At 36.5% G+C, this 27,934-nt stretch overlaps 1 protein-coding gene across 6 annotated transcripts in view; it reads left to right on the forward strand.

Annotated features, from left to right (window-relative positions):
• The window catches only part of LOC148947717 (uncharacterized), a 258,938-nt gene that overhangs the window by 22,135 nt on the left and 208,869 nt on the right, over positions 1-27,934 (forward strand). For 5 of the 6 annotated variants that reach the window (XM_089095389.1, XM_089095391.1, XM_089095392.1 and 2 more), the window contains exons 5-6: positions 252-384; positions 12,110-12,164. In XM_089095389.1, the coding sequence (XP_088951515.1) occupies positions 252-384; positions 12,110-12,164 (188 nt within the window). The remainder of the gene's footprint in view (positions 1-251; positions 385-12,109; positions 12,165-27,934) is intronic. The other variant, XM_089095388.1, reaches the window with a different exon arrangement.

Below are 27,934 nucleotides of genomic sequence, written 5' to 3' on the forward strand. Positions count from 1 at the left end.
TTTTTTTAATTAATTTACATAAAAAAAATTTAAAGATTGACTTCAAAACTAATCTAGGTACACCTAAATGGAGCATGCGCGTGTTGTGGTTCAAGCCCCGACAGGCGCCAATCCATAGCATCATATCATATTTTTTAGATTAGCTATTGGCTGGCTGAATCTCACCGACACTATCAACAGAACATAATAAATGCTATTTATAAATGTGTATATTTTCTTATGAGAATTTGTGATTTTATTTATTTTTTTAGACCAGTATGAAAATCATTGTATTCTAGGAAACCAACCCGCAGAAGTCAGATTAAGAAGAAAGGATTCAAGTACAGAAAACCAGAACAGCGTTCAAATAGCTGAAGCTGAAAAGCTGGCAGAGTATCTTAAAAGGTAAGAAAAAATCCTTTCTCAATGGAATTTCTATCAATAATATATTGAACACTTCTAACAAGATTACCAGTCCCAATGGAATAAACTTAGTTCTTTTATAAGAGTGGTTTACAACCAGAAGCAGGCCCAACACTGAACTTCGAGAAATTTTTCCGGAGGTGAGTTTTCTTGAATTTCGGTTTCGGTGAGTTTATCGAATATGCTATATATGTGAAGTGGTACTTAAAACATTTTAAAAATTCGCACCAATCTACGTTGAAACCACATTAAATGTCACAAACGTGTGGCAAAGTTGACAAAAGAACAATTTGTTAAGGAAATATGAAAAACTAAAGACTATGATAATATTTTGTGTCAGAATGGATACTGTTCGACTAAAGGTAGCTTTATTACTCAATAAATGGGATCCCCTAACCTTTTCCTACGTCTGTGCCGCTTTGAAATACATTAGTTTTCACTTCATATATGTACCATATTTAATAACTGTACTGAAAGTAAGGAAAACTCACCTCTGGAAAATTTTCTCGTAGCTCAGTGTTGGGTCTGTTCCTGGTTGAATACCGTTTTTCTGAAAGAACCAAGTCCATTCAATCATTAATGATCTTTACTTCAATTGTCAAATAAGATTTCAGCATTTATTTTTATACTGCAGAAATAGTACAGCTTAAAAATGTGATCACTCAATGACCACCATACCAAAAGCAGACCCAAATGTGCTCTGTTTACGACAGATTTGTCTCATGTGTTCCTATTTTGTAGCAATAAAAATAGTAAATATGTGGTTAAGAGATATTATATGGGTGTATCTAAAAGTTTAATAATTTTACTGGAGAATGAAAGTATTTAAGCCTTTTGTGGGGAACATTTTTATTTGACAATAAAAAAAAACTGAAATAAATATTATAGGTTAACATTTTATTTTCCTTTTGGTCCTTGGTACATAAAATGAGGTTTCATTGCCAGGTACTGAAACAAATGTTTTGCCATTTCTAAACTGATCAGCTGTCTCAGAATTTCGTTCGATAGTATTTTGTTTCAAAAGGATCGTTGAAAATAAAATTTTCTGTCGAGTGAGTTTTTTCTCCATATACAACGGCCTCTGACTTAACAAAATTGACACTAGGAAAAAAACAAACGGGAAAAAGAGCTTAGGAGGATTAGTAGGATGAACGAGGCCAGTGCCAACGACGCAGTAGGTTTTAGACTTTTACAGTGAGAGAAGCAGGCAATACCCAAACTCTTGTTTGTAGTGATTTTTGTTCATTTCAAACTTGATTTGCATGTCGTTTTGAGTTTGAATTTTAACAGGTATTTGTATCTGCTGATCTTAAGTTTAATATGGCCTTTACTTTTCTTTGGAAAAACTTCTTTTTTGGAAAGTTTTTTTAATTAATTTTCGGTCGTTTTTTATTACAAAAAGTTTTAAGTTTTAAAAAATTCTTTATTACAAATTCAAATTTCTTTTTCAACATCAAACTTTCATCAAAGTATCAAAACTAGCATCAAAGTAACAGTGTTAAAGTAAAAAAAATAACAAAGTAAAGAAAACATCAAAGTAACAAGGTATCAATGTAACAATAAGCAACTTGCATAACTTACAGCCCTTGCACTGTGAATCGAAGATCCCACGTAAATCACTAAATCCAAGTATCAAAGTAAACAAAGTAACAATAAGCAAGTTCCGCAACTCAGAGCCATTCCCCCAGGGTTGGAGGGGGGAGGGATAAGAGACCATCACTCAAAACCAGTATATAGAGCAATCCTCCCATTTGTGCTACAAATGGGAGGGTACTCGGAAGTCGGCTTTGATGCTATGGGGATGGACGGGGATGACTGTGCACAACCTTCCATCGGTGGCCCTGTTTTCACTAATCTTAGTGCACAGCTAGCAATGCATCCAGGAGATCCAAAATTAAACATGGTCTTTTTTCTTGATAGATACCCTGAAAAACGGAAATTAGAACTTTCAATTTCTAATCATTTGAGTCCCCTCTGAAGTTTATACGACCACCTCTTCCATAAAAGCCTTTTTCCCATGGTCATAAGTTAAAACCCTTCTCCCGGGCTGGAGGGGGATATGTTGAACCCGAGTAGTTTGTCATTTGATCGTTGGACTATTTGAAAATTAATGGCTATCTCAAAATTTTTATCTGATACATTTTGGAAAAAGAGGGTGTGGGGGGGGGATGCCCTCCGATCACTTTTGATGACTCTTAAAAAGTAAATAGAACATTCAATTCTCAATCAAATGAGCCATGGTTGAATTTTATGCGACCACCCCTTACATTAAACCTTATATGCCCCCGGGGAACAACTTACAACAATTGACTTCGGAATCTGGGGGTTGTGTCGACCCCGTAGTTTTCGTTATTTGATCTTTAAAATATTTTGAACAAAATGGCTATATCAAAATTTTGATCGGATGCATTTGGGAGTAAAGAGCGTTGGGGGGGGGGGGGGTTCTAGTTGCCCTCCGATCCCTTTTGATTATTAATAAGAGCACTAGAATTCCAATTTGCAGTCGAATGTGCCCCCTCCAAAATTTATAGGACCATCCCGTCCATAAAAAAACTATATGTCCCAGGGCATAAGTTACAACCCTTCCTCTAGGATGTGGGGGGGGTAATGTTGACCCAGAATTTTTTTCATATGATCGTTTGACTATTTCAAACAAACTGACTATCTCAAAATTTTTATTGGATGTAGTTGGGAAAAGAGGGTGTGTGTGTGTGGGGGGGGGGGGGATAAATGCCCTCCGATCACTTTTGACTTATAAAAAGATAACTAGAACCTTCAAGTTCCGATCAAATGAGCCACCTCTGAAGTTTATACGGGCAGCTCCTCCGTAAGAACCAAATAATACCCCAGGGCATGACTTATAACGCCTGCCCCTGGGCCCTGGGGGTTGTGCGGACCCCAGAGCTTTTTTATCTGATTTTTGAACTATTTTTTAACAAAATGGCTATCTCAAAATTTTTATCGGATGCATTTGGGGAACAAGGCCACAGGGGGGAGGGGGCTAGGTGCCCTCAGACCACTTTTGACTCTTAAAAAGGGCACTAGAACTTCCGATTTCCAACTGAATGAGCTCCCTCCTAAGTTTATACGACCACCCTTTCCATTTGAAGTGCCTCTGGTGAAAAAAAATAATAAATAATAAAACATTGAAGCTTTATGGCGTGGAGGGGGGGGGAGGGCTAGTTGCCCTTGTTTCTTTTTTTACTCTTAAAACGCGAACTAGAAATTTCAATTTCCAATCAAATGAGCCATCTCTGAAATTTATACGAGCATCCCTTTCACAAGAACCATATATATCCCCAGGGCATAACTTCCACAACGCCTGCCCCCGGGCCCTGGGCGTTTGTGTTTACATCGGAGTTTTTGTTGTATGATCTTTGAACTATTTTTAATAAAATGGTTATCAAAATTTTACTAGATGGGTTTGGAGAAAAAAGGGTGTGGGGGGGGGGGGTAGTTGCCCTCAGATCTCTTTTTACTCTTAAAAAGTGAACTAAAACTTCAATTTCCAATCAAATGAGCCCTCTCTGAAGTTTATACGAGCATCCCTTCCATAGTAACGATATATGCCCCCAGGGCATAACTTACAACACCTTCCCCCGGGCCCTGGGGGGCTGTGTCGACACTAGAGTTTTTGTTATCTGCCCTTTGAACTATTTTTGACAAAATGGCTATCTCAAAATTTTATCTGATGCATTTAAGAACAAAAAGGGCGTATGGGGGGGGAGGTGGAGTTGCCTTCCGATTTCTCTTGACTCTTAAAAAGTGAACTTGAACTTTCAATTTCGAGTCAAATTAGCACTCTCTGAAGTTTATGTCAGTATCCCTTGCATAAGAACATATATGCCCCCAGGGCATAACTTACAACGCCTGCCCCCGGGCCCTAGGGGGTTATGTCGACACCGGAGTTTTTTTTATCTCACTTTTGATTTTTTTCAAGAAAATGGTTATCTCAAAATCTTTATCTGATGTATTTGGGGGAAAAAGGCGTGGGGGGGCTAGTTGCGCTCCGATCACTTTTGACTCTTAAAAACGGCACTAGAACTTCCAATTTCCAATCGAATGAGCCCCCTCCAAAGTTTATACGACCCCCTTCCATATGAAGTACCCCTGGGTAAAAAAAAAAATAATAAAACATTGGAGCCTTATAGCCTTTACTATAGGCAACGGTATAGTGTTGCCTCTGACAATTTATAATTATATTAATAATATTAATGAATTTTTTATTACCAAAATCCTACAAAAATATATGACACTTTTGGACTAATTAAAAAAATGAACCTGAAATGAAGCTAAACATCAACAAAACAACTAAATATAAAAAAGAAAAAAATTAAAGACCAACAAGAAAACAATAAGAACACTAACACAAACAACTGTTAGAACAAAAAAAAAGACTAAATATAATAGACAAGACAAAGGTTGCACCCTAGTCTAAGCGGAGAATCTTCTACAGCCGGTGCACACAATAATAATTTATTTTTTGCCCACGTCATATACAAAAATGACACATGTGGAGGATAATAATAACAAAAAGAGAATACACTACAATAAAACAACAACGAAATCAAACAGTTAATGGTAACGAACTGTAAGTAAGGAGCGACCCGGCTCAATGGTAACCGAAACTAAAAAAACGTAATTTTGATACCAATAGATACATCACAAGAATCAGATTTTAATGCTGATTTCAAATATATAAGTTTCATCAAGTTTAATCTGTCCTATCAAAAGTTACGCGCCTGAAAAAATTTACCTGACTTTCAAAAAAAGGTAGAAACACCCCCTAAAAGTTATAGAACCTTACTGAAAATCACACCATCAGATTCATCATAGTAGAGCGTCATATTATAGAGGTTTTAAACGTCTACCGGAAAAAATGTGGAATTTTTTATTTTTTGCCAGAAGAAAGATCACAGATCCGTGGGCATTTGTTGTTTTTTTTCCAGGGGTGATCGTATCGACCCAGTGGTCCTAGAATATCGTGGGCGGGCCCATTCAAACGGAAATTAAAGTTCTAGTGCCCTTTTTAAGTGACCAAAAAATGGAGGGCAACTAGACCCCCTCACACGCTCATTTTTTCCCGAAGTCACCCGATCAAAATTTTGAGATAGCTATTTTGTTCAACTTGGTCGAAAATATAATAAATATGTCTTTTAGGATGACTTAATCCCCCAGAGCCTCCCGGGGGGGGGGGGCTGAAAGTTATGAACTTTACCCAATGTTTCATAGGCAACGCGCTAGCGCTGCCTATGTTAAGAACAATGTGGGCACAATGTGTTTTTTTTTTCTTCAGCCGGGCACTTCGTATCGAAAGCGTTGTCGTAGAAACTTCGAAAAGGGTTCATTCGATTGGAAATTGGAGTGGCTATTGCCCTTTTTAATAGTCGAAAGTGATTGGATGGCGACTAGCCCCCCCCCACGCCCATGATTCCCCCAAACCCATCCAATCAAAATTTTGAGATAACCATTTTGCTCAGTGTAGTAGAAGTCCAGATAGAAAAATTGTTTTTGAGGAGGACACTCCCCCACAACCCTCTGGGCAACTGTTTTAAGTTATGCCCTGGGGGCAAATAAGGTTTTTATAGAAGGCGATGTCGTAGAAACTTCAAAAAAAGCTCATTTGATTGGAATTTCAAAGGGCTATTGCCCTTTTTAGTAGTCAAAACTAATTGGAGGGCAACTAGTCCCCCCCCTCCCACGCCCATCAATCCCCCAAACACATGCAATCAAAATTTTGAGATAGCCATTTTGTTCAGCGTAGTAAATTTCCAGATAGAAATATATTTTTGAGGAGGACACTCCCCCACAACCCTCAGGGCAAGGATTATAACTTATGCCCTGGGGGCATATAAGGTTTTTATAGAAGGCGTTGTCGTAGAAACTTCAAAAAAGGCCCATTCGATTGGAAATTTAAAGAGCTAGTGCCCTTTTTAATAGTCGAAAGTGATTGGAGGGCAACTAGCCCCACCCACGCCCATTATTTCCCCAAACACATCAAATCAAAATTTTGAGATAGCTATTTTGTTCAGCGTAGCTGATTTCCAGATAGAAAATATGTTTTGAGGAGAACACTCCCCCAAAACCCTCAGGGCAAGGGTTTTGAGTTATGCCCTGGGGGCATATAAGGTTTTTATAGACGGTGTTGTCGTAAAAACTTCAAAACAGGCTCATTCGACTGGAAATTCGAAGGGTTAGTACCCTTTTTAATATTCGAAAGTGATTGGAGGGCAACTAGCCCCCCCCCCCCACAGGCCCTTTTTGTTCAGCGTAGTTGATTCCTAGATAGAAAATACGTTTTTGAGGAGGACACTCCCCCACAGCCCTCAGGGCAAGGGTTTTAACTTATGACCCTGGGGCATATAAGGTTTTTAAAGAAGACGTTATCGTAGAAACTTCAAAAAAGGTCATTCGACTGGAAATTCAAAGGGCTAGTGCCCTTTTCAATAGTCGAAAGTGATTGGATGGAAAATAGCTCCCCCTCCCCACCAACACCCATCATTCCCCCAAACACATCCAATCCAATTTTTGATATAGCCATTTTGTTCAGCGTAGTAGATTTCCAGATAGAAATATATTTTTGAGGAGGACACTCCTCCACAACCCTCAGGGCACGGATTATAAGTTATGCCTTTGGGGCATATAAGGTTCTTATAGAAAGTGTTGTCGTAGAAACTTCAAAAATGGCTAATTCAATTGGAAATTCAAAGGGATACTGTCCTTTTTAATAGATGAAAGTGATTGGAGGGCAACTAGCCCATGCCACGCCCATCATTCCCCCAAACACATCCAATCAAAATTTGAGATAGCCATTTTGTTCAGCGTAGTTGATTTCCAAATAGAAAATATGTTTTAGAGGAGGATACTCCCCCACAGTCCTCAGGGCAAGGGTTTTAAGTTATGCCCTGGGGTAATATAAGGTTTTTATAGAAGGCGTTGTCGTAGAAACTTCAAAAAAGGCTCACTCGATTGGAAATTTAAAAGGCTAGTGCCCTTTTTAATAGCCGAAAGTGATTGGAGAGCAACTAGCCCCCCCCCCCCCCACGCCCATCATTCCCCCAAACACATCCAATCAAAATTTTTAGATAGCCATTTTGTTCAGCGTAATAGATTTTCAGATAGAAATATATTTTTGAGGAGGACACTCCCCCACAACCCCCAGGGCAAGGATTTTAAGTTATGCCCTGGGGGCATATAAGGTTTTTATAGATACCGTTATCGTAGAAACTTCAAAAAAGGCTCATTCGATTGGAAATTCAAAGGGCTAGTGCCCTTTTTAATAGTCGAAAGTGATTGGAGGGCAACTAGCCCCCACCCCATGCTCATCATCTCCCAAACATATCCAATCAAAATTTTGTGATAGCCATTTTGCTCAGCGTAGTTGATTTACGGATAAAAAATATGTTTTTGAGGAGGATACTCCCACACAGTCCTCAGGGCAAGGGTTTTAAGTTATGCCCTGGGGACATATAAGGTTTTATAGAAGGCGTTGTCGTAGAAACTTCAAAAAAAGCTTATTCGATTGGAAATTCAAAGGAATAGTGCCCTTTTTAATAGTCGAAAGTGATTAGATGGCAAATAGCACCCCCACCCCCTCCTACGCCCATCATTCCCCCAAACACATCCAATGAAAATTTTGAGATAGCCATTTTGTTCAGCGTAGTTAAAATCCAGATAGAAAATATGTTTTGAGGAGGACACTCCCCCACAACCCTCAGGGCAACGGTTTTAAGTAATGCCCTGGGGGCATATTAGGTTTTTATTGAAATCTTTGTCGTAAAAACTTGAAAAAGGGCTCATTCGATTTGAAATTCAAAGGGCTAGTACCCTTTTTAATAGTCGAAAGTGATTAGTGATATTTTTTGTTGTTGTTGTTGTTTAGACCAGTGTACTTCGAATCGAAGGAGTTGTCGTGGGAACTTCGAAAAGGGCTCATTCGATTGAAAATAGAAAGGGCTGATGTCCTTTTTAATAGTCAAAAGTGATTGGAAGGCAACTAATCCCCCTTCCACTCCCATCCTCCCACGCTCACCCTCCTATTTGCCTATTATGTTTAAAAACTAAATCTTGCCTTAAGATTCAATCAAGATACACTGCGATATTGCTATTTCCCAATAAGGCATCTCAGTAGTATCCCAAGAACACTGAGGGTATTATGTTCAAGCTTTTTGGGGCTACTTCTGCTCTTGAAATTTAACCAAATCAAAATAGTGTAAGTGTATCCAAGCTATCAAAGAAAGTAAACAGATTTTTTCCAAATGGTATCAAGTTTTCCGTTTCAGGTCAACTAGATGAGGTATGAAACTAAATTAAACACTACTATTTGTGTCCAGATTTTTAAAAGGGTGTATTTTGTTAAAAATTGCTGAAAATTTTTCTCCATCATACAAATAGCAGGCCAAACTATAAAGTCTTAAAAACGAAAAGATTTAAAATATTTATTTTCTTTTTACCTGAAAAGACCATGTTAATATAAAACGAACAGAAATTAATTTAAAAAACTTTTTCCACAAAATAAGTTTTTCAAAGAAAAGTAAAGAACTTCATTCAATAAAAATTAGCAAAAATAAAATAAAATAATTTACCAAGCGTGATACTACCACAAATCAGCATCGATAAATGAATGAAACCCAAAACGAACAGAAATTACAATAAATAACCGAGTCAAACTCAAAACGAGTAGAAATTAACATAAGTTGGGCGCAAAATCCCTATGCCTTCCCAAGGCCACAACAAAATTTGTACTTGAAAAAATACAAATGGATGTGTATTGTCAGGTTAATATACATATACTGATATTTAGTAATCAAAATGTTAATATTATTTGATTTATTAAAGTTATAAAAGTAAAATATACGGAATATTTTCCGTATATTTTCATATACCCTTTCATATACGGAATAATTTCTGTTCGTTTTAAGTTTTAATGTTGCTCCTTACTTTCAATTAAAAAAACTTATTTCTTTTATTTAATTAACTAAACAGACCGACTAAGGGATCATGGGGCGAAAATCGATAAAAACCTGAATATAATAGTTCTCCATGTAGCACGGTCAGCTTTGTTGTTGCATCAGGTACTCCAAACTTACGATTTATTTTACAACCCATTAAAAATTTACAATATATAAAATCAGAAGGCTGGATTTGTTTAACCTCATTCTTCATTACAAGGTGGCAAAGACCAGAAAGATAGAGGATAAAATGATCACAAGAAGTAGAATAAAGCCTGCCAACCAAGTGTACGTCTATCATACTTCCTTCGATTAGCTACAATCTTTAAATAGCCAATTTGTATTTTCTTTTTAACATCGCGAGCAGTGCACTGCCGTTGGCTAGAAAATGTATTGCTAACTATGATCCCCAATCACCAAGAAGAAGTAACGGAAGACATAGAAAAACCGTGGCAAACTAAGAAGGCATAAGGGACCATTAAAAACTAGAAACTCACATTTATCAACATTAAGATAAAGATCAATCCTAGAAAGCAAACAGGAAAGTTTTGAAACCGTAGCGAAAAGACCGTGTCAATTTTTACATAATAGTAAAGGAATATCTGTATAAGGATGATATGAAGCATCTGAAAACCCAATAAAATAATTAAATATAATTTCATCTAATATACCAGAATTACGCACTTTGAATATTCTAGGTGATAAAACCCTTCCCTCTTTCATGCCGCGACGTAAACGGACGAACGGAGGTCCATATTTATTGGTAGGAATGCTCATACAAAAAAAAAAACCTAACCCATCTCCTGGATATGGCCTTGTTATTTTCTTGACATGATTCGTCATAGCATTCAAAGACTTACAAGCATTATCAAATCTATTCATTGAATTCACTGTTATTTATATACGGGAGATAGACATTGGCAAACACACTACTATTTACTCTTATGGTAAAAATATGCTTATCCAAATAGAAAAAGGACAGGTTGGAAAAGTAATACTTCCTTTTTTAATACAAGATAGACCTCCAGAGGGGTGGCCGCACGTGGGAGCTGCATCAGAAGTGGAAACGGTATGAGCTGAGCTCCAATGAAGGAAATCTCTGCTAGATGCAGATAACAAGGTTTTTGGCAAGCTAATGACATCGAACTTCTCGGAGCTATTACCAATATAAGCAACTTTATCTCTAGTGTTGTTTATTTTGTGCGATATGATTGAAATTCGTAAAGTCCTTAGAAAATTGTTGATGTGCAAAGCCTCTGAGAACAGAATATGATATTCTAAAGGACGCCTCATTGCCATTTGTTGTGGCATTGCTTGGATTTTCTTTGGTACTATTATCAGCGGCAGCGTGACGAGCATATTTGGCCAAATATCTCATAGAAATTTCTTTGTTTGATGTGTAGGCAAGAATTATGGGCACAGATACGTCTTACCTTTTAATGGGATCTGATAGATGTGGCCCTTCGACCCCGCAGGCTCTGGTAGCTGTGTGTAATTGAAGTTATGATTGCCTAATTTTTATGACATGGTTTGCACAGTTTGGTAAGTAGACATAGCAAGGCTTGCTTCATCACACTTTTTCAACAGGTCAAGTATGTCCGTAATATTACTGGAGGCATATTTTACACCACTACGGCGAGGAGGAACTTCATCAGGCGCAAGTTCTAACCATAGATCAGCCTTAACTTCAGCAATTTTTGGTGAGACAAGAAACTCCACACCATATTCAATAATTTCTCTCTCTGAAATCTAGTTCAGCCAGTTACTTTGGACAAAATTTAACACGGGTAAATAGATAAGTTCAAAATCCTTTAGATTCTTTGATTTTCCACTCAAACTTGGCATCTTTTCAAAATCATCTATTATCAAAAATCAGACTTCTATCCACATAGATCCTTGTAAATCCTTATTTTATTCATGTAAAGTCACTATTACTGAATAATAACATATTATTATATTATAAAAATAACATATTATTATTAATCACTTATTATTATCAAAAACAGGAATCAAATTTGTTCAAAGTAAGTGGAAAAGCCAAGTAACCTTCCCAACAATTTAATCAATTAAATCCATCAACCAGCCTAGATCATCACATATCAAGAACGTGAAAACGAAATACAATCCAATTCGTTTAGAAGTTGACAACTTTAAATCTAGTTCAGGTCAGTAATGATCTTGAAATCGGTTAGGTATGGTTTCAGATGAATGAATGCTTTCGAAATTTGAGGACAATCTGGATATTATCTACAGAAATTGTCTAAAATTGTTATAGGTATCTATTCGAGCAACTCTGTATAAAACGATACTTTTGTGAAAAATTTGGCTCAAACCCACTCTTTTGGGGTAAAATTAAGCAAGCAGATATAAGATTAACAGGCAGCGTTTTGTGAATGAACGATGATTGACTGCCCAAAATCAAGCCTTTTGGCAATCTAGCTTCCACTAAACTGAAGCAGTGTGTCCTCTAATGAGTTAGGAAGGGGTCGTAAGAAAGAATTTAAAGGAAGTTAGAACTCTATGACCGAGTAAAGAGTGAAGCTCATAACAGAGCAGGCGTGGGAGGATTTTTAGCAGTTGTACTGGCCTCTTGCTGCTTCTTGCTATGACTTCAGCTGCACTGACCTCTTGGTGCGGTTGCTACGTATTACAGTAGCACTTGTAGTTAAGCAGGTAACAAAAACAAACTAAAACATTTCTTATGCTTTAAGTTTTAAATTTGTTCTGAGTCTAGACAGCATTTTTTTTTTTTTTAGGCTGGATGCTGTGAATCGTATTAGTGATCATTTGACAGGTTCCTCAGGAGATGAGGTAAGTTTCTAATACTGCTTTATCAAACAGTTCGTGGTAACTAACTGTAAGTAAGGAGCGACCCTGCTCAATAGTTACGGAAACTCTAAAAAACTGAATTTTGATACCAATAGATACATCAAAAGAATCGGATTTTTATGCTGATTTTAAATATAAAAGTTTCTTCAAATTTGGTCGTAGGAGAAACGCCCCTTAAAGTCATAGATGTATCAGAGAGCCCTACTGTCGAGGCGTCAATCTCCTGTCTGCAAAAATGTGGAATTTTGTATTTTTTGCCAGAAGAAAGATCACGGATGCGTGTTTATTTGTTTTTGTTTTTTTGTTTTTTTCCCCTGGGATGATTGTATCAACCCAGTGGTCCTAGAATGTCACGAGAGGGCTCATTCGAACGGAAATTAAAAGTTCTATTGCCCTTATTAAGTGACCAAAAAAACTGGAGGGCAACTAGGCCCCATCCCATGCTCATTTTCCCCAAAGTCACCGAATAAAAATTTTGAGATAGCCACTTTGTTCAACATAGTCGAAAAATCTAATAACTGTCTTTGAGGACGACTTGATCCCCCACAGTCCCCGTGGGAAGGGCTGCAAGTTATGAACTTGGCCCATTGTTAACATATAGTATGGGTTATTGGGAAGTATAGACGTTTTCATGGGGGATTTTTTCTGGTGGGGCGGGGGCGGGGTTACGTGGGAAGATCTTTCCATGAAGGAGGTTTCCATGGAAAAATAGAATTTGGAGTTCCCAGCATTATTTAAAAAACAATCAGAAATTAAATAAAAATAAACTTTTCAACTGAAAGTAAGGAGCAACATTAAAACTGAAAACGAACAGAAATTATTACGTATATGAGGGAGTTCGTCCCCTCCTCAATACCTCGCTCTTTATGTTAAAGTTTTTTTTTTTGTAATTTCAAAAGAGCTATTTATTCTAGTTAAAAGACCTTTGTGATTCAGGGGTCATGGGGAAGGGAATTTCCATGGAGTTCCCAGCATCGTTTAAAAAACAATCAGAAATTAAATAAAAAAAAACAAATTTTCAAATAAAAGTAAGGAGCAACATTAAAACTTAAAACGAACAGAAATTATTACGTGTATAAGCGGTTCGTCCCCTCCTCAATACCTCGCTCTTTATGCTAAAGTCTGTTTAGTAATTTCAAAAGAGCTATTTATTCTAGTTTAACAACCTTCGTGATTCTTGGGTCATTCTTAAAAAATTTGAGCAAAATTCAAACTTTAGCGTAAAGAGCGAAGTATTGACGAAGGGGTGAACCCCCTCATTTACGTAATAAAATTATACCAATATAGAAGTTCATTGCGTAAGTTAATTCTTAAGTTACGTATATTTATTACGAATAAAAACGTTCGTAAATAAAACTAAAAGTTCTAGTGCCCTTTTTAAGTACTCATATATATTGGACGGCAACTAGGCCCCCTCCCCTTTTTTCTCAAAATCGTCCGATCAAAATTTTGAAAAAGCCATTTAGGCAAAAAAGTAAAATTATTATGCATTTTTTTTAATTATTCATGTACTGTGGGCCAAAATTGTACTGTGGACTATGTACTGTGGTCACCACATTCTTTATATCCTCCCTACAAACTCAAAATTCTAGCTACATCCCTGCTGTCAAATTATATAAGCTGTACGTCACATTGCCACTTCATGTTTAACCTTTGTTTCGTCAAAGCAAACCATAGGTAGCGCTAGATGTTCAGAATTATTTCGTCCCTAAAACTTAAGGAAAAAGACACACATAATGCTTTCCTATAGCCATTTAATAGGAGCCACACTATGTTGATTTCTCAGAATATAGGAAAAGCCCAACTTCACCATTATACTGTTCCAAAAAGAAGTGCTTTCTTTTATCTTTCTATTAATCCGTTCGTCTATCAATAGAGTTTGCAAATTTGCTCTGTTATAAGTATTTATTATGTTTATAGCTATTTAGTTTATTTATACGATTTATAGTATTCGTTTATGTAAAGTTAAAAGATCTTAGAAAAGCCAGTTTTTCTGTTGGTAAAATTCATAAAATACTGATGAAGCCGCTAAGGGTAAATGTTCCTCTTAAAATAAACAGGACATTTCCTAGCTTAAAAGCTAATAATGGAATGGAAATCAAATTACAGCGTAGGTGATTCTAGTTCAGTAGCAAACAAGTTATAATTCGGAGCAACAATATGGACGAAATATGTTCATAACAAGTGAAAAATAACTATTATATCTTTTTATATGCTAAAAAGTTATATTCATATTATTAATACTACTACTACTACTACTAACAACTCACCGCAGCACCAAGCCGCCTGAGGCCAACACAGCTACGCACGCTCCTCCTCCATCCCAGTCTATTCAAAGCTTCCCTATTTACACCCTCACACTAAGTTCCCATTTTCTTTAAATCTTTCTTTATGACGTCCTCCCACCCCAGACGAGGACGACCTGCTTTCCGATTAGCCCCAGACAGTTGGCCGAAAAGAACATTCTTCGGCAATCTTTCATCCTTCATCCGCACAACGGGCCCTAGCCACCTCAACCTTTCTTTCATTATAGCCCTAGAGAGCGGTATTGAACCACATTTTTCGTACAGCCCACTGTTTGAAATACCGTCAGTCATCCGGATACCCAGAACAATCTTTAAGCAATTTCTCTGGAAAACAACTAGCAAATCTTCATCCGCTTTTCGAAGCGCCCGTGCTTCAGAGCCATATTTGGTCACTGTCATCACTGTAGCTTCTAATGATCTAATCTTGGTTTGCAGACTTATCTTCCTATTCTTCCAAACTTTTTTTAACTGTGAAAAAACACTCTGAGCCTTGGCTATTCTACTTTTAACATCTTCACTGCTCCCACCCACTTTACTAATAATACTACCAAGATAAGTGAAGCTGCCCACTTGATCAATCTTTTCATCACCCAACGTTATCTTTTCGTTTTAACTTATTCCTAGCCTTAGTGACTTAGTCTTCTTAATATTAATTTTCAAACCTATTCTAGCACCCTGAACTCGCAAAACCTCTAAAAGTTCATTCATTTTGCTCATACTTTCCTCTACGATGCTTAAATCATCAGCATAATCTAAGTCAAGGAGACTTTTTCCTCCTCATTTGATTCCGTGGTCTCCCATTGCCTTTCCTGTGCTCCTTAATACAAAATCCATCAAAATAATCCATATAAAGGGAGATAGAACACAGCGCTGTTTAACTCCTGATTTAATACAAAACCAACTGCTAACCTCATTTCCTACCTTAACTGCAGCCGTGTTATTTTCGTACATAGCACTAATCACTTTAATGTATTTGTCTGGTATACAATACAAGGATGAAACCTTTGCTATAGCTCTTCTATCAACAGAATAAAACGCTTGCTCATAATCTATAAAACTAAGGACCAAAGGTATTTGACAACTCAAGCTCTTCTCAATTATTAACCTAAGGGTGAAAATTTGGTCAAAGCATCCTCTACCTTTTCTAAGACCCCGCTGTTCTTCTCTTAAAACTTTGTCTACGGCACCTCTCAGTCTAAAAAGTATCATATTACTATGTAATTTGCTGCCTAAAAATACCAGACTTATGCCTCGATAATTACCACACTCACTTTTATCACCTTTCTTATAAAGCGGTTTAATCAAGGTTTTCCTAAAATCCTTTGGTACTTCTCCTTTATCAAAAATCATATTCATAATCTTCAGTAACTTGTTTCTAACCTCAGAGCCACCATATTTAAGAAACTCATTTACTACCCTATCATTACCAGGAGCCTGGTATTATTGCCTGTGGCGTAGTTAGTATTCTATTTATGGGAATTCCTTGTCAAATATGTTTTCAAAACATTTAGACGTGTGAATATGTTCAACTGTTTAAAAGTTGTAGCTCTTTCATATTTTTATTTTTTCAAATATAATGGGGGACTAATAAGATTTTCCTGAAATCTCTCTCAGTCCCATCTTCCCTTGCTACAACAATCCTTGTTTCTGGACTTGAAGTTTTGGTAATGCAAAAGGTCATCATTTCTTCAGAGATATATTGACAAACATTCGTTATGTGAAAAATGATGTTGTTTTCACTGATGTGGTTGTTGTCACAAAAACTATTTTCTGTAGATAGTGCAGCATTCACTTAACTTTTTTTTTACCTAAAGGTGCCTCTCATGTACTTAAAAGTGTCTATAGGAACCTAAAGAAACTTAACAATATTGTAAACTAAATCTTGTTTCAAAGTTAGATAATTTAAATATTAAAACATAATACGTTCCTATTTTTTCAGTTGTAAAAAAAGAAGGATTTGCAATGAAAGTGAAGACTTCCGACAAAGACAAAATTACTTGTGTTAGATAAAACGAGTAGGTTACTATTAATTATGAAATTGAATCTAAAACTAACATAAATTATAATAAACACGAGGGCAAACTTAAAATGAACATAAATTGCCACAAATAAGGGCAGTTTTGCCCCTCACATCGTCGAAAAGGCTTAGGTGTGATTTGCACTCTGTTGAAAATTAAAGCGATAACATTAATGAAAAGTTTTGTATAGCCAAACATTTCTTTTATAAATTTGCCAGAAATTGGTTTAAAGGAAGAAAATAGTGACAAAAAGAAGACCGTTCTAAAATATTGAAACTGATTTGGAGTATTATATGGCAACTCAATTTTATAATAAAAAAGTGAAATTTTGCATTCCCTCAACTCCTTCCACTCCTTTCTAGGATTTGAGTTTCCTTTGAAAATGATTGAAAATTAAATGAAAAAGGTCAAAAATGAAAGTTACCGATGCATTAGGATAGAATAGAAAATACTGATCACTACACAGTAGCCTTAAGTTAAAATAAGAATTTCATTAGTATAAGAAAAAAACATAGAAGGAGTTACCAAAAACAGTAGCAAAAAAAATAAAATGTACTAAATGTTACTTCAAGGCCAAAAAAACAAAAAGATAAAAAACATATCTAGGAATTGAATCAATGGTTAGAATAAAGAATAAGTTACTGAAAAGAAGGAATTACGAGATCTTTTTGTCACCGAGACTCTCTTGAAATAAAATTCTACTTGCATTCTTTTTTTACCTAATCTAGTATAATGTTTAATTTCCAAGTTGTCTGTTAGAGAGGAAAAACATGCCAGTTAAATTCGAGCTATTCAAACTTCAACCTCAGCCTCTAGTCAGTGTAGTGCATTCACTCGTATTGGTTTTAAGGACTTGCTGATGAGCAGCAAGATACCAATGGTATAGCAGCCAACCACCCTGAAAAATTTAAAAAACTTTAGTCTAGCTTGCTGGAGCACTTCCTATGAAGCTATCATGACAATACCGTTTACTTCTCAATTGGCTTCCAGCACAAAATGTAAAAAATTAAAAGGCTTCTACAATAAGGCCTGCTGTAGGGCAGAGGGTCCGCGTATCCAGGTGTTTAGCTATTGGACGGATGAATTAGAGCCAAAAAGACGAAAGTCACCCTACCAAGGCATGTATTAGAAACAAGGGTTAGGCTTGGCAAGCGAACTTAGGCGTTTGGTCACTAGGTGACCAAACGAGAGCCAAAGAAGCAATGCAAAGAGGGTTAGGCTAGACGAATGGAACTAAGTGTGTAGTTCCTAAGCCAACAAAAGATAGCCAGAGACATAGTTACCGTAACAAGGCTTGTTTTAAGAACGAGGATCAGGCTCGGTAAGCATGTCTAGGCTTGTCATTTATGGGTGGGAAACGAGATCCTAAACGGCAATCTCACCCCAGCACGGCCTTTTATTGGAGAGGGGGCCAGGCTTCTCAAGCATATATTGGCGTGTAGTTATATTGCAGGCTAACCGAGGCTAAAAAAATTGGCTCTTGTAGTCGAGTTGTTAGTAGGTTCCAAAATTTCAATATGCAACCCGTGCAAATAGTAGCTAAGTAAAGAGCGACCTAAATAAATTAGTTACTTAGTAAACAGTGACCCGTGGCAATAGTAACTGCAAGTTCAGACAAATGAATTTGTAAAAATACCTGCATCAAAAGAATCTGCTTCTCATGGTTAATTTCAAATCTGTAAAACTTATTAGTTTAAAGCTACCAAAAGCTATTGGCAAAAGATTAGGAATTCTGGGGGAACATTCCCAAAAAGAGTGGTGATTTTGATGAAAAAAAATTAAGTAAAAAACAAGTTTTTTCAAAAGAAAGTAAGGCGTAACATTAAAACTTAAAACCAGCAGAAACTATTCTGTATGCAAGGGGAGCTGCTCCTTCCTCAATCCTCACTCTTTACACCAAAGTTTTAAAGTTCTTTAGAAATACTTGTCATTCAAATTCAACAGCCTTTGTGTTTGAGCAGTCTTTGTTAAAGAATTGCAAAAAAAAAAAAAAATTAAGTTTAGCGTAGAAAACAAGGGTAAAGGAAGGGGCATCCTCGTCTCATATCCGGAATAAGTTCTGTTCCTTTTAAGTTCTAATGTTGCATCTTATTTTCAGTTGAAAAAACTTTTCAGCTTTCTTATTTGAATTCTGACCGTTTTTTAAGTTATGCCAGCATATCCCCTTCCTTCCCCACCTTGTGCAAAATTCTCCCCGTGGAAAATCCACCCCCCAGAAAAAATCTAAATTCCGTTTATTTCCTAATAAAAACACTATTTGTGAGCAATGGGCAAATTGCGCAGCTTACAGCCCTTTTCCCAGGCCAGGAAATTTTGATCGGATGTGTTTGGGAAAAAAGAGTGTGGGAGCGTTGTCCTCCAATCTTTTTGGCCACTTAAAAAGCGTTCTTGATCTTTTTATTTTCGTTTGAATCAGCCCGCTACCGATCTTCTAGGACCACTGGTACGATACGATCACTCTTGGGGAAAACAACAACAAATAAAAAGGAATCCGTGATCTTTCTTCTGGCAAGAAACAAAAATTCCACATTTTGTAGTTAGGGTCTTGAAATCTCTACAGTACAGTTCTCTGATATGCTTAATCTGATTGTGTGATTTTCATTAAAATTGCTTCACTTTCAGGAGGTGTGTCCACCTTTTTCAAAAATCCGCCAAATATTCTCGGGCTCGTAGCTTTTGATGTGTAGCATTAAACTTAATGAACTTTATATATTTAGAATCAGCATAAAAATCCAATTGTTTTCAAGCATCTGTTGTTATCATAATTTCGTTTTTTAGAGTTTCAGTTCCTAGTTGCCGAGTTGCTTCTTAGTTTAAATTCAACCTATTTGAAAATCTACAAGCGGATGTTTCAAGCCCTACCTAAAAAAAAATCAAACTTTATATTTTTTCCGTTGAAGACGGTCATGGATGCGTCTTCATCTAAAAAAAAAAACTTTGCTTTTTGCATTTAAAATGTTAGCTGTAGTCTAGTGAACCTCTGCCTGGAGTTATTTAAATATAAAGAAAATATATCTTCAAAGAAACTACTTAGTGTGAAAAGAACATTTTAGTTGACATGTATTCAAAAATATTAGCTGTTAGTCAGATTCAGCTAATGTGCTCTCGCAAAAACATAATTTTGAGAATTCTGGAAAAAAAACCTGAAACCCATTCAAAATGGTGGCAAACTGAAATCAGAAGTGCATCATTGAAATTGCATGACTGAAAACGAAAATGAAAGATTTGCAATCCCTCATCTTCAAAACTGATGAAAATCACGTTTTAGTATAGGTAACAATGCAGATCAAGGCCATATCCAGGGGGGTATCAGGTTTAAACCCCCCTCCCCCCAAAGTTTTTGTCTCACTCGTAAATACGTGACAGAAATACATATGAAAAATTGTTGATGCGTTTTTAAATAGAATTGTACCCCCCCCCACCCTAATAAAAGTACCCCCTCCCCCGTCCCCTGAAAAAATGCTACACACCCTTGATGGTAACCTCTTTTAACTCGCTCTCCTCAATTCACCGACTTGTTTCTAATTTTGTCTCGTAAACTTGTGGCCATTTTTGGCCACTTCCAATTAGTTTCTAATAATTAAATATGTTCAGTTACTTCTGAATTTTACCGGTATATGCACTTCCGATTACAGTGCCATAATACAGCGTTAAAATGACCCCTCTTGTATACTACTCTCGGTGTCAATAAGACAGGATAAACAGGTGGCTGGCCACATAAAAAAGTAAACACGAAACAATAAACAAACACTATCAAACAGAACGTGGTAACGAACTATATGAAATTCTTTTTCAAATTTTGAAGGCGGAGATCTTCAAGGGGAATTGCCCCGAAGAAATTTTACCCCGAAGAAAAATACCACGGAAGGGAGGGGGTGGTCGGAGTGATAAGAAAATTGATTAGAATTTAAAGTCTTTTTTCAAATGAAAGTATGATAAGGAGAAATTCTCACGCTGAATCGTATGCGAGGACGGAATATTCTGGAGGGAATTTTATGGGGTAGGGTAATATTTTACATGGGAGGAATTTTCCACGGATGAGTTCCCCGTGAGAGGAGTGAATTTTTCAGGGAGGATGAGCCAGATTTACCGGCATTATTTGAAAAGCGATCAGAAACTAAATGAAGAAAACAAGTTTTTTTTCAACTCAAATCAGGAGCGACATAAAAACTCAAAATGAACAAAAATTATTCCGTATATGAAGGAGTCCCCCCCCTCTTCAATACCTAGCTCTTTACGCTAAAGTTTAACTGTTTATCCCAATTACTTAAGAACGACTCCTGAAACGAAAGGTTCGTTTAATTAGGATTAATTAAAAAATAACTTCCCGAAAAATAAGTTTTTCAAAGAAAAGTAAAGGCCATTTTAAACTTAAGCTCAGCAGATATAAATATCTATTAAAATTCAAACTAAAAACGTCTAGAAATTACTATTAAAGAATAATTGAAACCCAAAACGAACATAAATTAAATAAACAATCATAGCAAAAACATACAACAAGCAATAGTATAAATGAATAAATAGGTAATAAAGCGAGTAATGCTTAGATTGAATATGAAAATCAAGCTTAAAACGAAAAAATATATTTTCCTTTTGAAGTATAAATGAAACTTAAAACGAACAGAAATTAAATAAAAAATCAATGGAAACAAACATACAATAGATATTAATGTAAATTAATAAATAAATCTTGAGCCAAGTATCAATGAACCAGAATATGACAATCTGCCAAGATGTGAACAAAAATCATTGCAAGCAATAGGATTGATTTGACATCCTCCTCTTAATGTAATAGTCTGAGAGCTAAGGTTTTACTGTTACTTGACTGAAGATTAATTTTAATGAAAATACGTTTTTTTGTGGCAAATATTGAAAATAAACATTCAAATTAAAGTAATATTTTGAACTGATGAGCTTTCAGCAATTAATATCATTATACATCAAATATTCAGTTTAATTTATTAGCTCTTTTTGAAGTTGTTCAAGACGAATATAGTTTCACTAAAAACAAGTGTTTGGTTACTGCCTCCTTCCTTAACTGTAAATAAAAACCAAACCTGCGTCATTGGCGCTTAACTGAAAACGAATTATATTACAAATATTTTCTTTTCCAGTTCTTAGAGCATTGAAAATAAAAATAAAAGATCAGTGAGATGAATTCTTGAACGGATTGATCTTTCAATAATTAATTAAAAAAAATGTTCGGAAAAATAAGTTTTTCAAAGAAAAGTAAAGGCCATTTTAAACTTAAGCTCAGCAGATACAAATACCTTTTAAAATTCAAACTCAAAACGACCATAAATTACTATTAAAGAATAAATGAAACCCAAAACGAAAAGACACTTTATAAGCAATCATAGCAAAAACATTCAGCAAGTAATATTGTAGATGAATAAATAGATGTTAAAGTGAATAGTGCCTTGATTGAACATGAAGATCAAGCTTAGAATGACAAAAAATATCTTCCTATTGAAGTTTAAATCAAACTAAAAACAAACAGAAATTAAATAAACAATCATTTCAAACAAACATACAATAGATATTAATGTAAATTAATAAATAAATCTTAAAACGAGTGAAACTTAAATTGAATACGCAAATCAAGCTTTAAACGAAAAAAAATTACCACAAACAAGAGTTTGGGTATGACCTCCTTCTCTCACTGTAAAAGTCTAAAAGCTACTGCGTCATTGGCGCTTTACTGAAAACCAATTTTAATACCAATATTTTTTGTTTGTACTTAATATTGAAAATAGACAATAAAATTGTAGTAATGTTTTGAACTGATTAGCTTTCAGCAATTAATATCATTATAAATTAAATATTCAGTTAAATTTATTAGTTCTTTCTCAAGTTGTACAAGACGAATTAAATTTCACTACAAACAAGAGTTTGGATACTGCCCCCCCCCTCCTTAACTGTAAATAAAGACCAAAAGCCTACTGTGTCATTGGCACTTAATTGAAAATGAATTATATTACGAATATTTTCTTTTCCACTTTTTACAGTATTGAAAATAAAAATACAATTACAGTGAAATAAATTCTTCAACAGATAGGTCTTTCAACAATTAATATCATTATTCATCAAATATTCAATTTGATGTCGTTTATACTTTCCAAGACTGTTCAAGACGCAATTAGTTTTCAGTAAAGCGCCAATGACGCAGTAGGTTTTAGACTTTTACAGTGAGAGAAGGAGGTCATACCCAAACTCTTGTTTGTGGTGATTTTTGTTCGTTTCAAGCTTGATTTGCGTATTCAATATAAGTTTCATTCGTTTTAAGATTTATTTATTAATTTACATTAATATCTATTATATGCTTGTTTGCATTGATTGTTTATTTAATTTCTGTTCGTTTAAAGTTTCATTTATACTTCAATAGGAAGATTTTTTTTTTCATTTTAAGCTTAATATTCATATTCAATCTAAGCATTACTCGCTTCAAGATCTCTTTATTCATTTATATTATTACTTGTTATGTTTTTGCTATGATTGTTTATTTAATTTCTGTTCGTTTTGGGTTTCATTTATTCTTTAATAATGATTTCTGGTCGAGTTTTGTTTGAATTTTAACATATATTTTTATCTGTTTATCTTAAGCTTAAAATGGCCATTAATTTTATTTGAAAAACATATTTTTATGAAATTTTTTTTTAATTAATTTTTGTTTGTTTATGATTGCAAAAATTTCAAGTTTTTAAAAATTCTTTTTTTCAAAATCAAACTTTAAAAAAATCTAATATTCATCAAAGTATCAAAACTGATATCAAAATAACAATAAGATAAGATAAGATAACGTGTATTTCAAGCCAAAATGTGGCCATGTACACAAATAACATACAGGATTAACAAATTAAAGCAATTTTCACAATAATAAAGAAAAAAATAAAAATAAAATAAAAATTACTCTCTTCTTTTTGCAAAATACTCATCAAGATATCTTCCCACTAGACAAATAAATTGTGACGACGTACTTTTCAAGGCATCAGGAAGCAGTACTCCATCATTCCCAAATAAATTTTCCCTTACCCCCAAAAGACCTCGACAACGACTCAGACAATGCTCCAAATTCTCCACCTCTTCTTGGCAAAGAGGGCAAGCAAACCTGCCGTAGGCAATATCATAGGCAGCGCTGCCAATATCATAGGCAGCGCTGCCTAAGTAAAGAACCATGTGGGAACAATGTGCTTTTTTTTTGTTTTTTTTCTCCATACCCGGGCACTTCGTATCGAAGGAGTTGTAGTAGAAACTTCTAAAAGGGTTCTTTCGATTGGAAATTGGAGTAGGTAGTGCCCTTTTTAATGGTCGAAAGTGATTGGAGGGCAACTAGACCCCCACCCCACGCCCATCATTCACCCAAACGCATCCAATCAAAATTCTGAGATAGCCATTTTGTTCAGCATAGTTGATTTCCAGATAGGAAATATATTTTTGAGGAGGACACTCCTCCACAACCCTCGGGGCAAGGGTTTTAAGTTATGCCCTAAGGCCATATAAGATTAATGTTGACACAATCTTTAGTGTATTATTTTTTTTTCTTTAAAGCAGGGTACTTCATATTGAAGAGGTCGTCATAGACACTTCAAAGGGGGCACATTCGACTGGAAATTGCAATTTTTAGTACCACTCTAAATATTTGAAAGTGATTGGAGGGTAACTAGCCCCCCTCACGCCAATCATTCCCCCGAACACATCCAATCGAAATTTTGGGATAGCCATTTTGTTCAGCGTAGTTGATTTCCAAACAGAAAATATGTTTTTGAGGAGAACACTCCCCCACATCCCTTAAAGCAAGGGTTTTAAGTTATGCCCTGGGGTATATAAGGTTTTTATAGAAGGCGTTGTCGTAGAAACTTCAAAACAGGCTCATTCGATTGGAAATTCAAAGGGCTAGTGCCCTTTTTAATAGTGTTAGTGATTGGAGGGCAACTAGCCTCCCCCACGCCCACCATTCCCCCAAGCACATCCAATCAAAATTTTGAGATAGCCAATTTGTTCAGCGTAGTTGATTTCAAGATAGAAAGTATGTTTTTGAGGAGGACACTCCCCCACAACCCTCAGGGCAAGGGTTTTAAGTTATGCCCTGGGGGCATATAATGTTATTATAGAAGGCGTTGTCGTATAAACTTCAAAAAAGGCTCATTCGGTTGGAAATTCAAAGGGCTAGTGTCCTTTTTAATAGTCGAAAGTGATTGGAGGGCAACTAGCCCCCCCCCTCACGCCCATCTTTACCCCAAACACAGGCAATCAAAATTGTGAGATAACCATTTTGTTCAACGTAGTTGATTTCCAGATAGAAAATAGGTTTTTGAGGAGGACACTCCTCAAAAGCGTGCTAGCGCTTCCTAAGGAAAGAACGATGTGGGCACAATGGTTTTTTTTGTTCTACATACCCGGGCTTTTCGTATCAAAGGAGTTGTCGTAGAAACTTTAAAACAGGCTCATTCGATTGGAAATTCAAAGGGCTAGTGCACATTTTAATAGTCGAAAGTGATTGGAGGGCAAATAGCAGCCCCCCCACGCCCTCCATTCCCCCAAGCACATCCAAACAAAATTGTGAGATAGCCATTTTGTTCAGCGTAGTTGATTTCAAGATAGAAAATATGTTTTTGTGGAGGATAATCCCCCCAAACCCTCAAGGCAAGTTTTTTAAGATTTGTCCTGGGGCCTTACAAGGTTTTTATAGAAGGCGTTGTCGTTGATACTTCAAAAAAGGCTCATTCAATTGGAAATTCAAAGGGCTAGTGCCTTTTTGAATAGTCAAAAGTGATTGGAGGGCAACTAGCCCCTCCCCCACGCCCATCTTTCCCCCAAACACATGCAATAAAAATTGTGAGATGGCCATTTTTTTCAACGTAGTTGATTTCCAGATAGAAAATAGGTTTTTTGAGGAGGACACTCCTCAAAAGCGCGCTAGCACTTCCTAAGTAAAGAACGATATTGGCACAAAGTTTTTTTTTGTTCTCCATACGGGAACGTCGTATCTAAGGAGTTGTCGTAGAAAGTTCGAAAAGGGCTCATTCGATTGGAAATTGGAGTGGCTAGTGCCCTTTTTAATACTCGAAAGTGATTGGAGGGCACCAAGGCGCCCCCCCCGCCCCTCCGTCCCCCCACCACATCCAATAAAAATTTTGATGTAGCCATTTTGTTCTGCGTAGTTAATTTCCTCGTAGAAAATATATTTTTGAGGAGGACACTCCTCCACAACCTTCGGGGCAAGGGTTTTAAGTTATGTCCTGAGGCGTATAAGATCAATGTTGACACAATGTACAGTTTATTATTTTTTTTTCTTTAAAGCAGGGCACTTCATATAGAAGGGGTCGTCGTAGAGACTTCAAAAGGGGCACATTCGATTGGAAATCGCGAGATCTTTTTTTGTGAGATAGCCATTTTGTTCAACATAGTTGATTTCCAAATAGAAAATATGTTTTTGAGGAGGACACTCCTCATAGCCCCTGGGGGCATATACGGCTTTTATAGAAGGCTTTGTCGTAGAAACTTCAAAACAGGCTCATTCGATTGGTATTTCAAAAGGCTAGTGCCCTTTTTAATAGTAGAAAGTGATTAGAGGGCAAATAGCCCCCACCCCTTCAAGCAAACCATTCCCCCAAAAAACATCCAATCAAAATTTTGAGATAGGCATTTTGTCAGCGTAGCTGATTTCCAGATAGAAAATATCTTTTTGAGGAGGACACTCCCCACAACCCTCGGGGCAAGGGTTTTAAGTTAAACAGGCTCAATTGATTGGAAATTCAAAGGGCTAGTGCCCTTTTTAATAGTTGAAAGTGATTGGAGGGCACCCAGCCCCCCCCCTCCCCCCCCTCCACGCTCATCATTCCCCAAAACACATCCAATCAAAACTTTGAGATATCCATTTTGTCCAGCGTAAGCTTGATGACTTCCACGTAGAAAATATGTTTTTGAGGAGGATACTCCCCCGCAACCCTCAGGGTAAAGGTTTAAGTTATGCCCTGCGGGCATATAAAGTTTTTATAGAAGGCATTGTCGTAGAAACTTCAAAACAGGATCATTAGATTGGAAATTCAAAGGGCTAGTGCCCTTTTAAAAAGTCTAAAGTGATTGGAGGGCAGCTATCCCCCCCCCCACTTTCATCATTCCCCCAAACACATCCAATAAAAATTTTGAGATAGTCATTTTGTTCAGCGTAGTTGATTTTCAGATAGAAAATATGTTTCGAGGAGGACACTCCCCCGCAACCCTCAGGGCAAGGGTTTTGTGTTATGCCCTGGGAGCATATAAGGTTTTTATAGAAGGCGTTGTCGTAGAAACTTCAAAACAGGATCATTCGATTAGGTATTCAAAGGGATAGTGCCCTTTTTAATAGTCAAAAGTAATTGGAGGGCAACTAGCCCCCCACGCCCATCATTCCCCCAAACACATCAAAGCAGAATTTTGAGATAGCCATTTTGTTCAGCGTAGACTAGTTGATTTCCAGATAGAAAATATGTTTTTTAAGAGGACACTCCCCCACAACCCTCAGGGCAAGGGGTTTAAGTTATGTCCTGGGGGCATATAAGGTTTTTATAAAAAGGTCTTGTCGTAGAAACTTCAAAAACAGGCTCATTCAATTGGAAATTCAAAGGGCTAGTTCCCTTTTTAATAGTCGAAAGTGATTAGAGTGGAACTAGCCCCTTCCCCACGCCTATCATTCTCCCAAACACATCCAATTAAAATTTTGAGATTGCCATTTTGTTCAGTATAGTTGATTTCCACATAGAAAAAACGTTTTTGAGGAGGACACTCCCCAACAACACTCAGGGCAAGGGTTTTAAGTTATGTCCTGCGGTATATAAGGTTCTTATAAAATGCGTTGTCATAAAAACTTCAAAACAGGCTCATTCGATTGGAAATTCAAAGGGCTAGTGCCCTTTTTAATATTCGAAAGTGATTGGAGGGCAACTAGCCCCCCCCACGCCAATCATTCCCCCAAACCTATCCAATAAAAATTTTGATATAGCCATTTTGTTCAGCGTAGTTGATTTACGGATAGGAAATATGTTTTGAGGAAGATACTCCCCCGCAACCCTCAGGGCAAAGGTTTTAAGTTATGCCCTGGGGGCATATAAGGTTTTTGTAGAAGGCGTTGTCGTAGAAACTTCAAAACAAGCTCATTCGATTGGGTATTTAAAGGGATAGTGCCCTTTTTAATAGTTAAAAGTGATTGGAGGGCAACTAGCCCCCCACGCCCATCATTCCCCCAAACACATCCAGTCAGAATTTTGGGATAGCCATTTTGTTCAGCGTAGTTGATTTCCAGATAGAAAATATGTTTTTTAAGAGGACACTCCACCAAAACCCTCAGGGCAAGGGGTTTAAGCTATGCCCTGGGGGCATATAAGGTTTGTATAAAAAGGCCTTGTCGTAAAAACTTCAAGAACAGGCTCATTCAATTGGAAATTCAAAG

The sequence above is a fragment of the Artemia sp. Qi Xiang Cuo genome, chromosome 10, assembly GCF_049724085.1.
Source record: "Artemia sp. Qi Xiang Cuo chromosome 10, ASM4972408v1, whole genome shotgun sequence".
Classification (NCBI taxonomy): Eukaryota; Metazoa; Arthropoda; class Branchiopoda; order Anostraca; family Artemiidae; genus Artemia; species Artemia sp. Qi Xiang Cuo.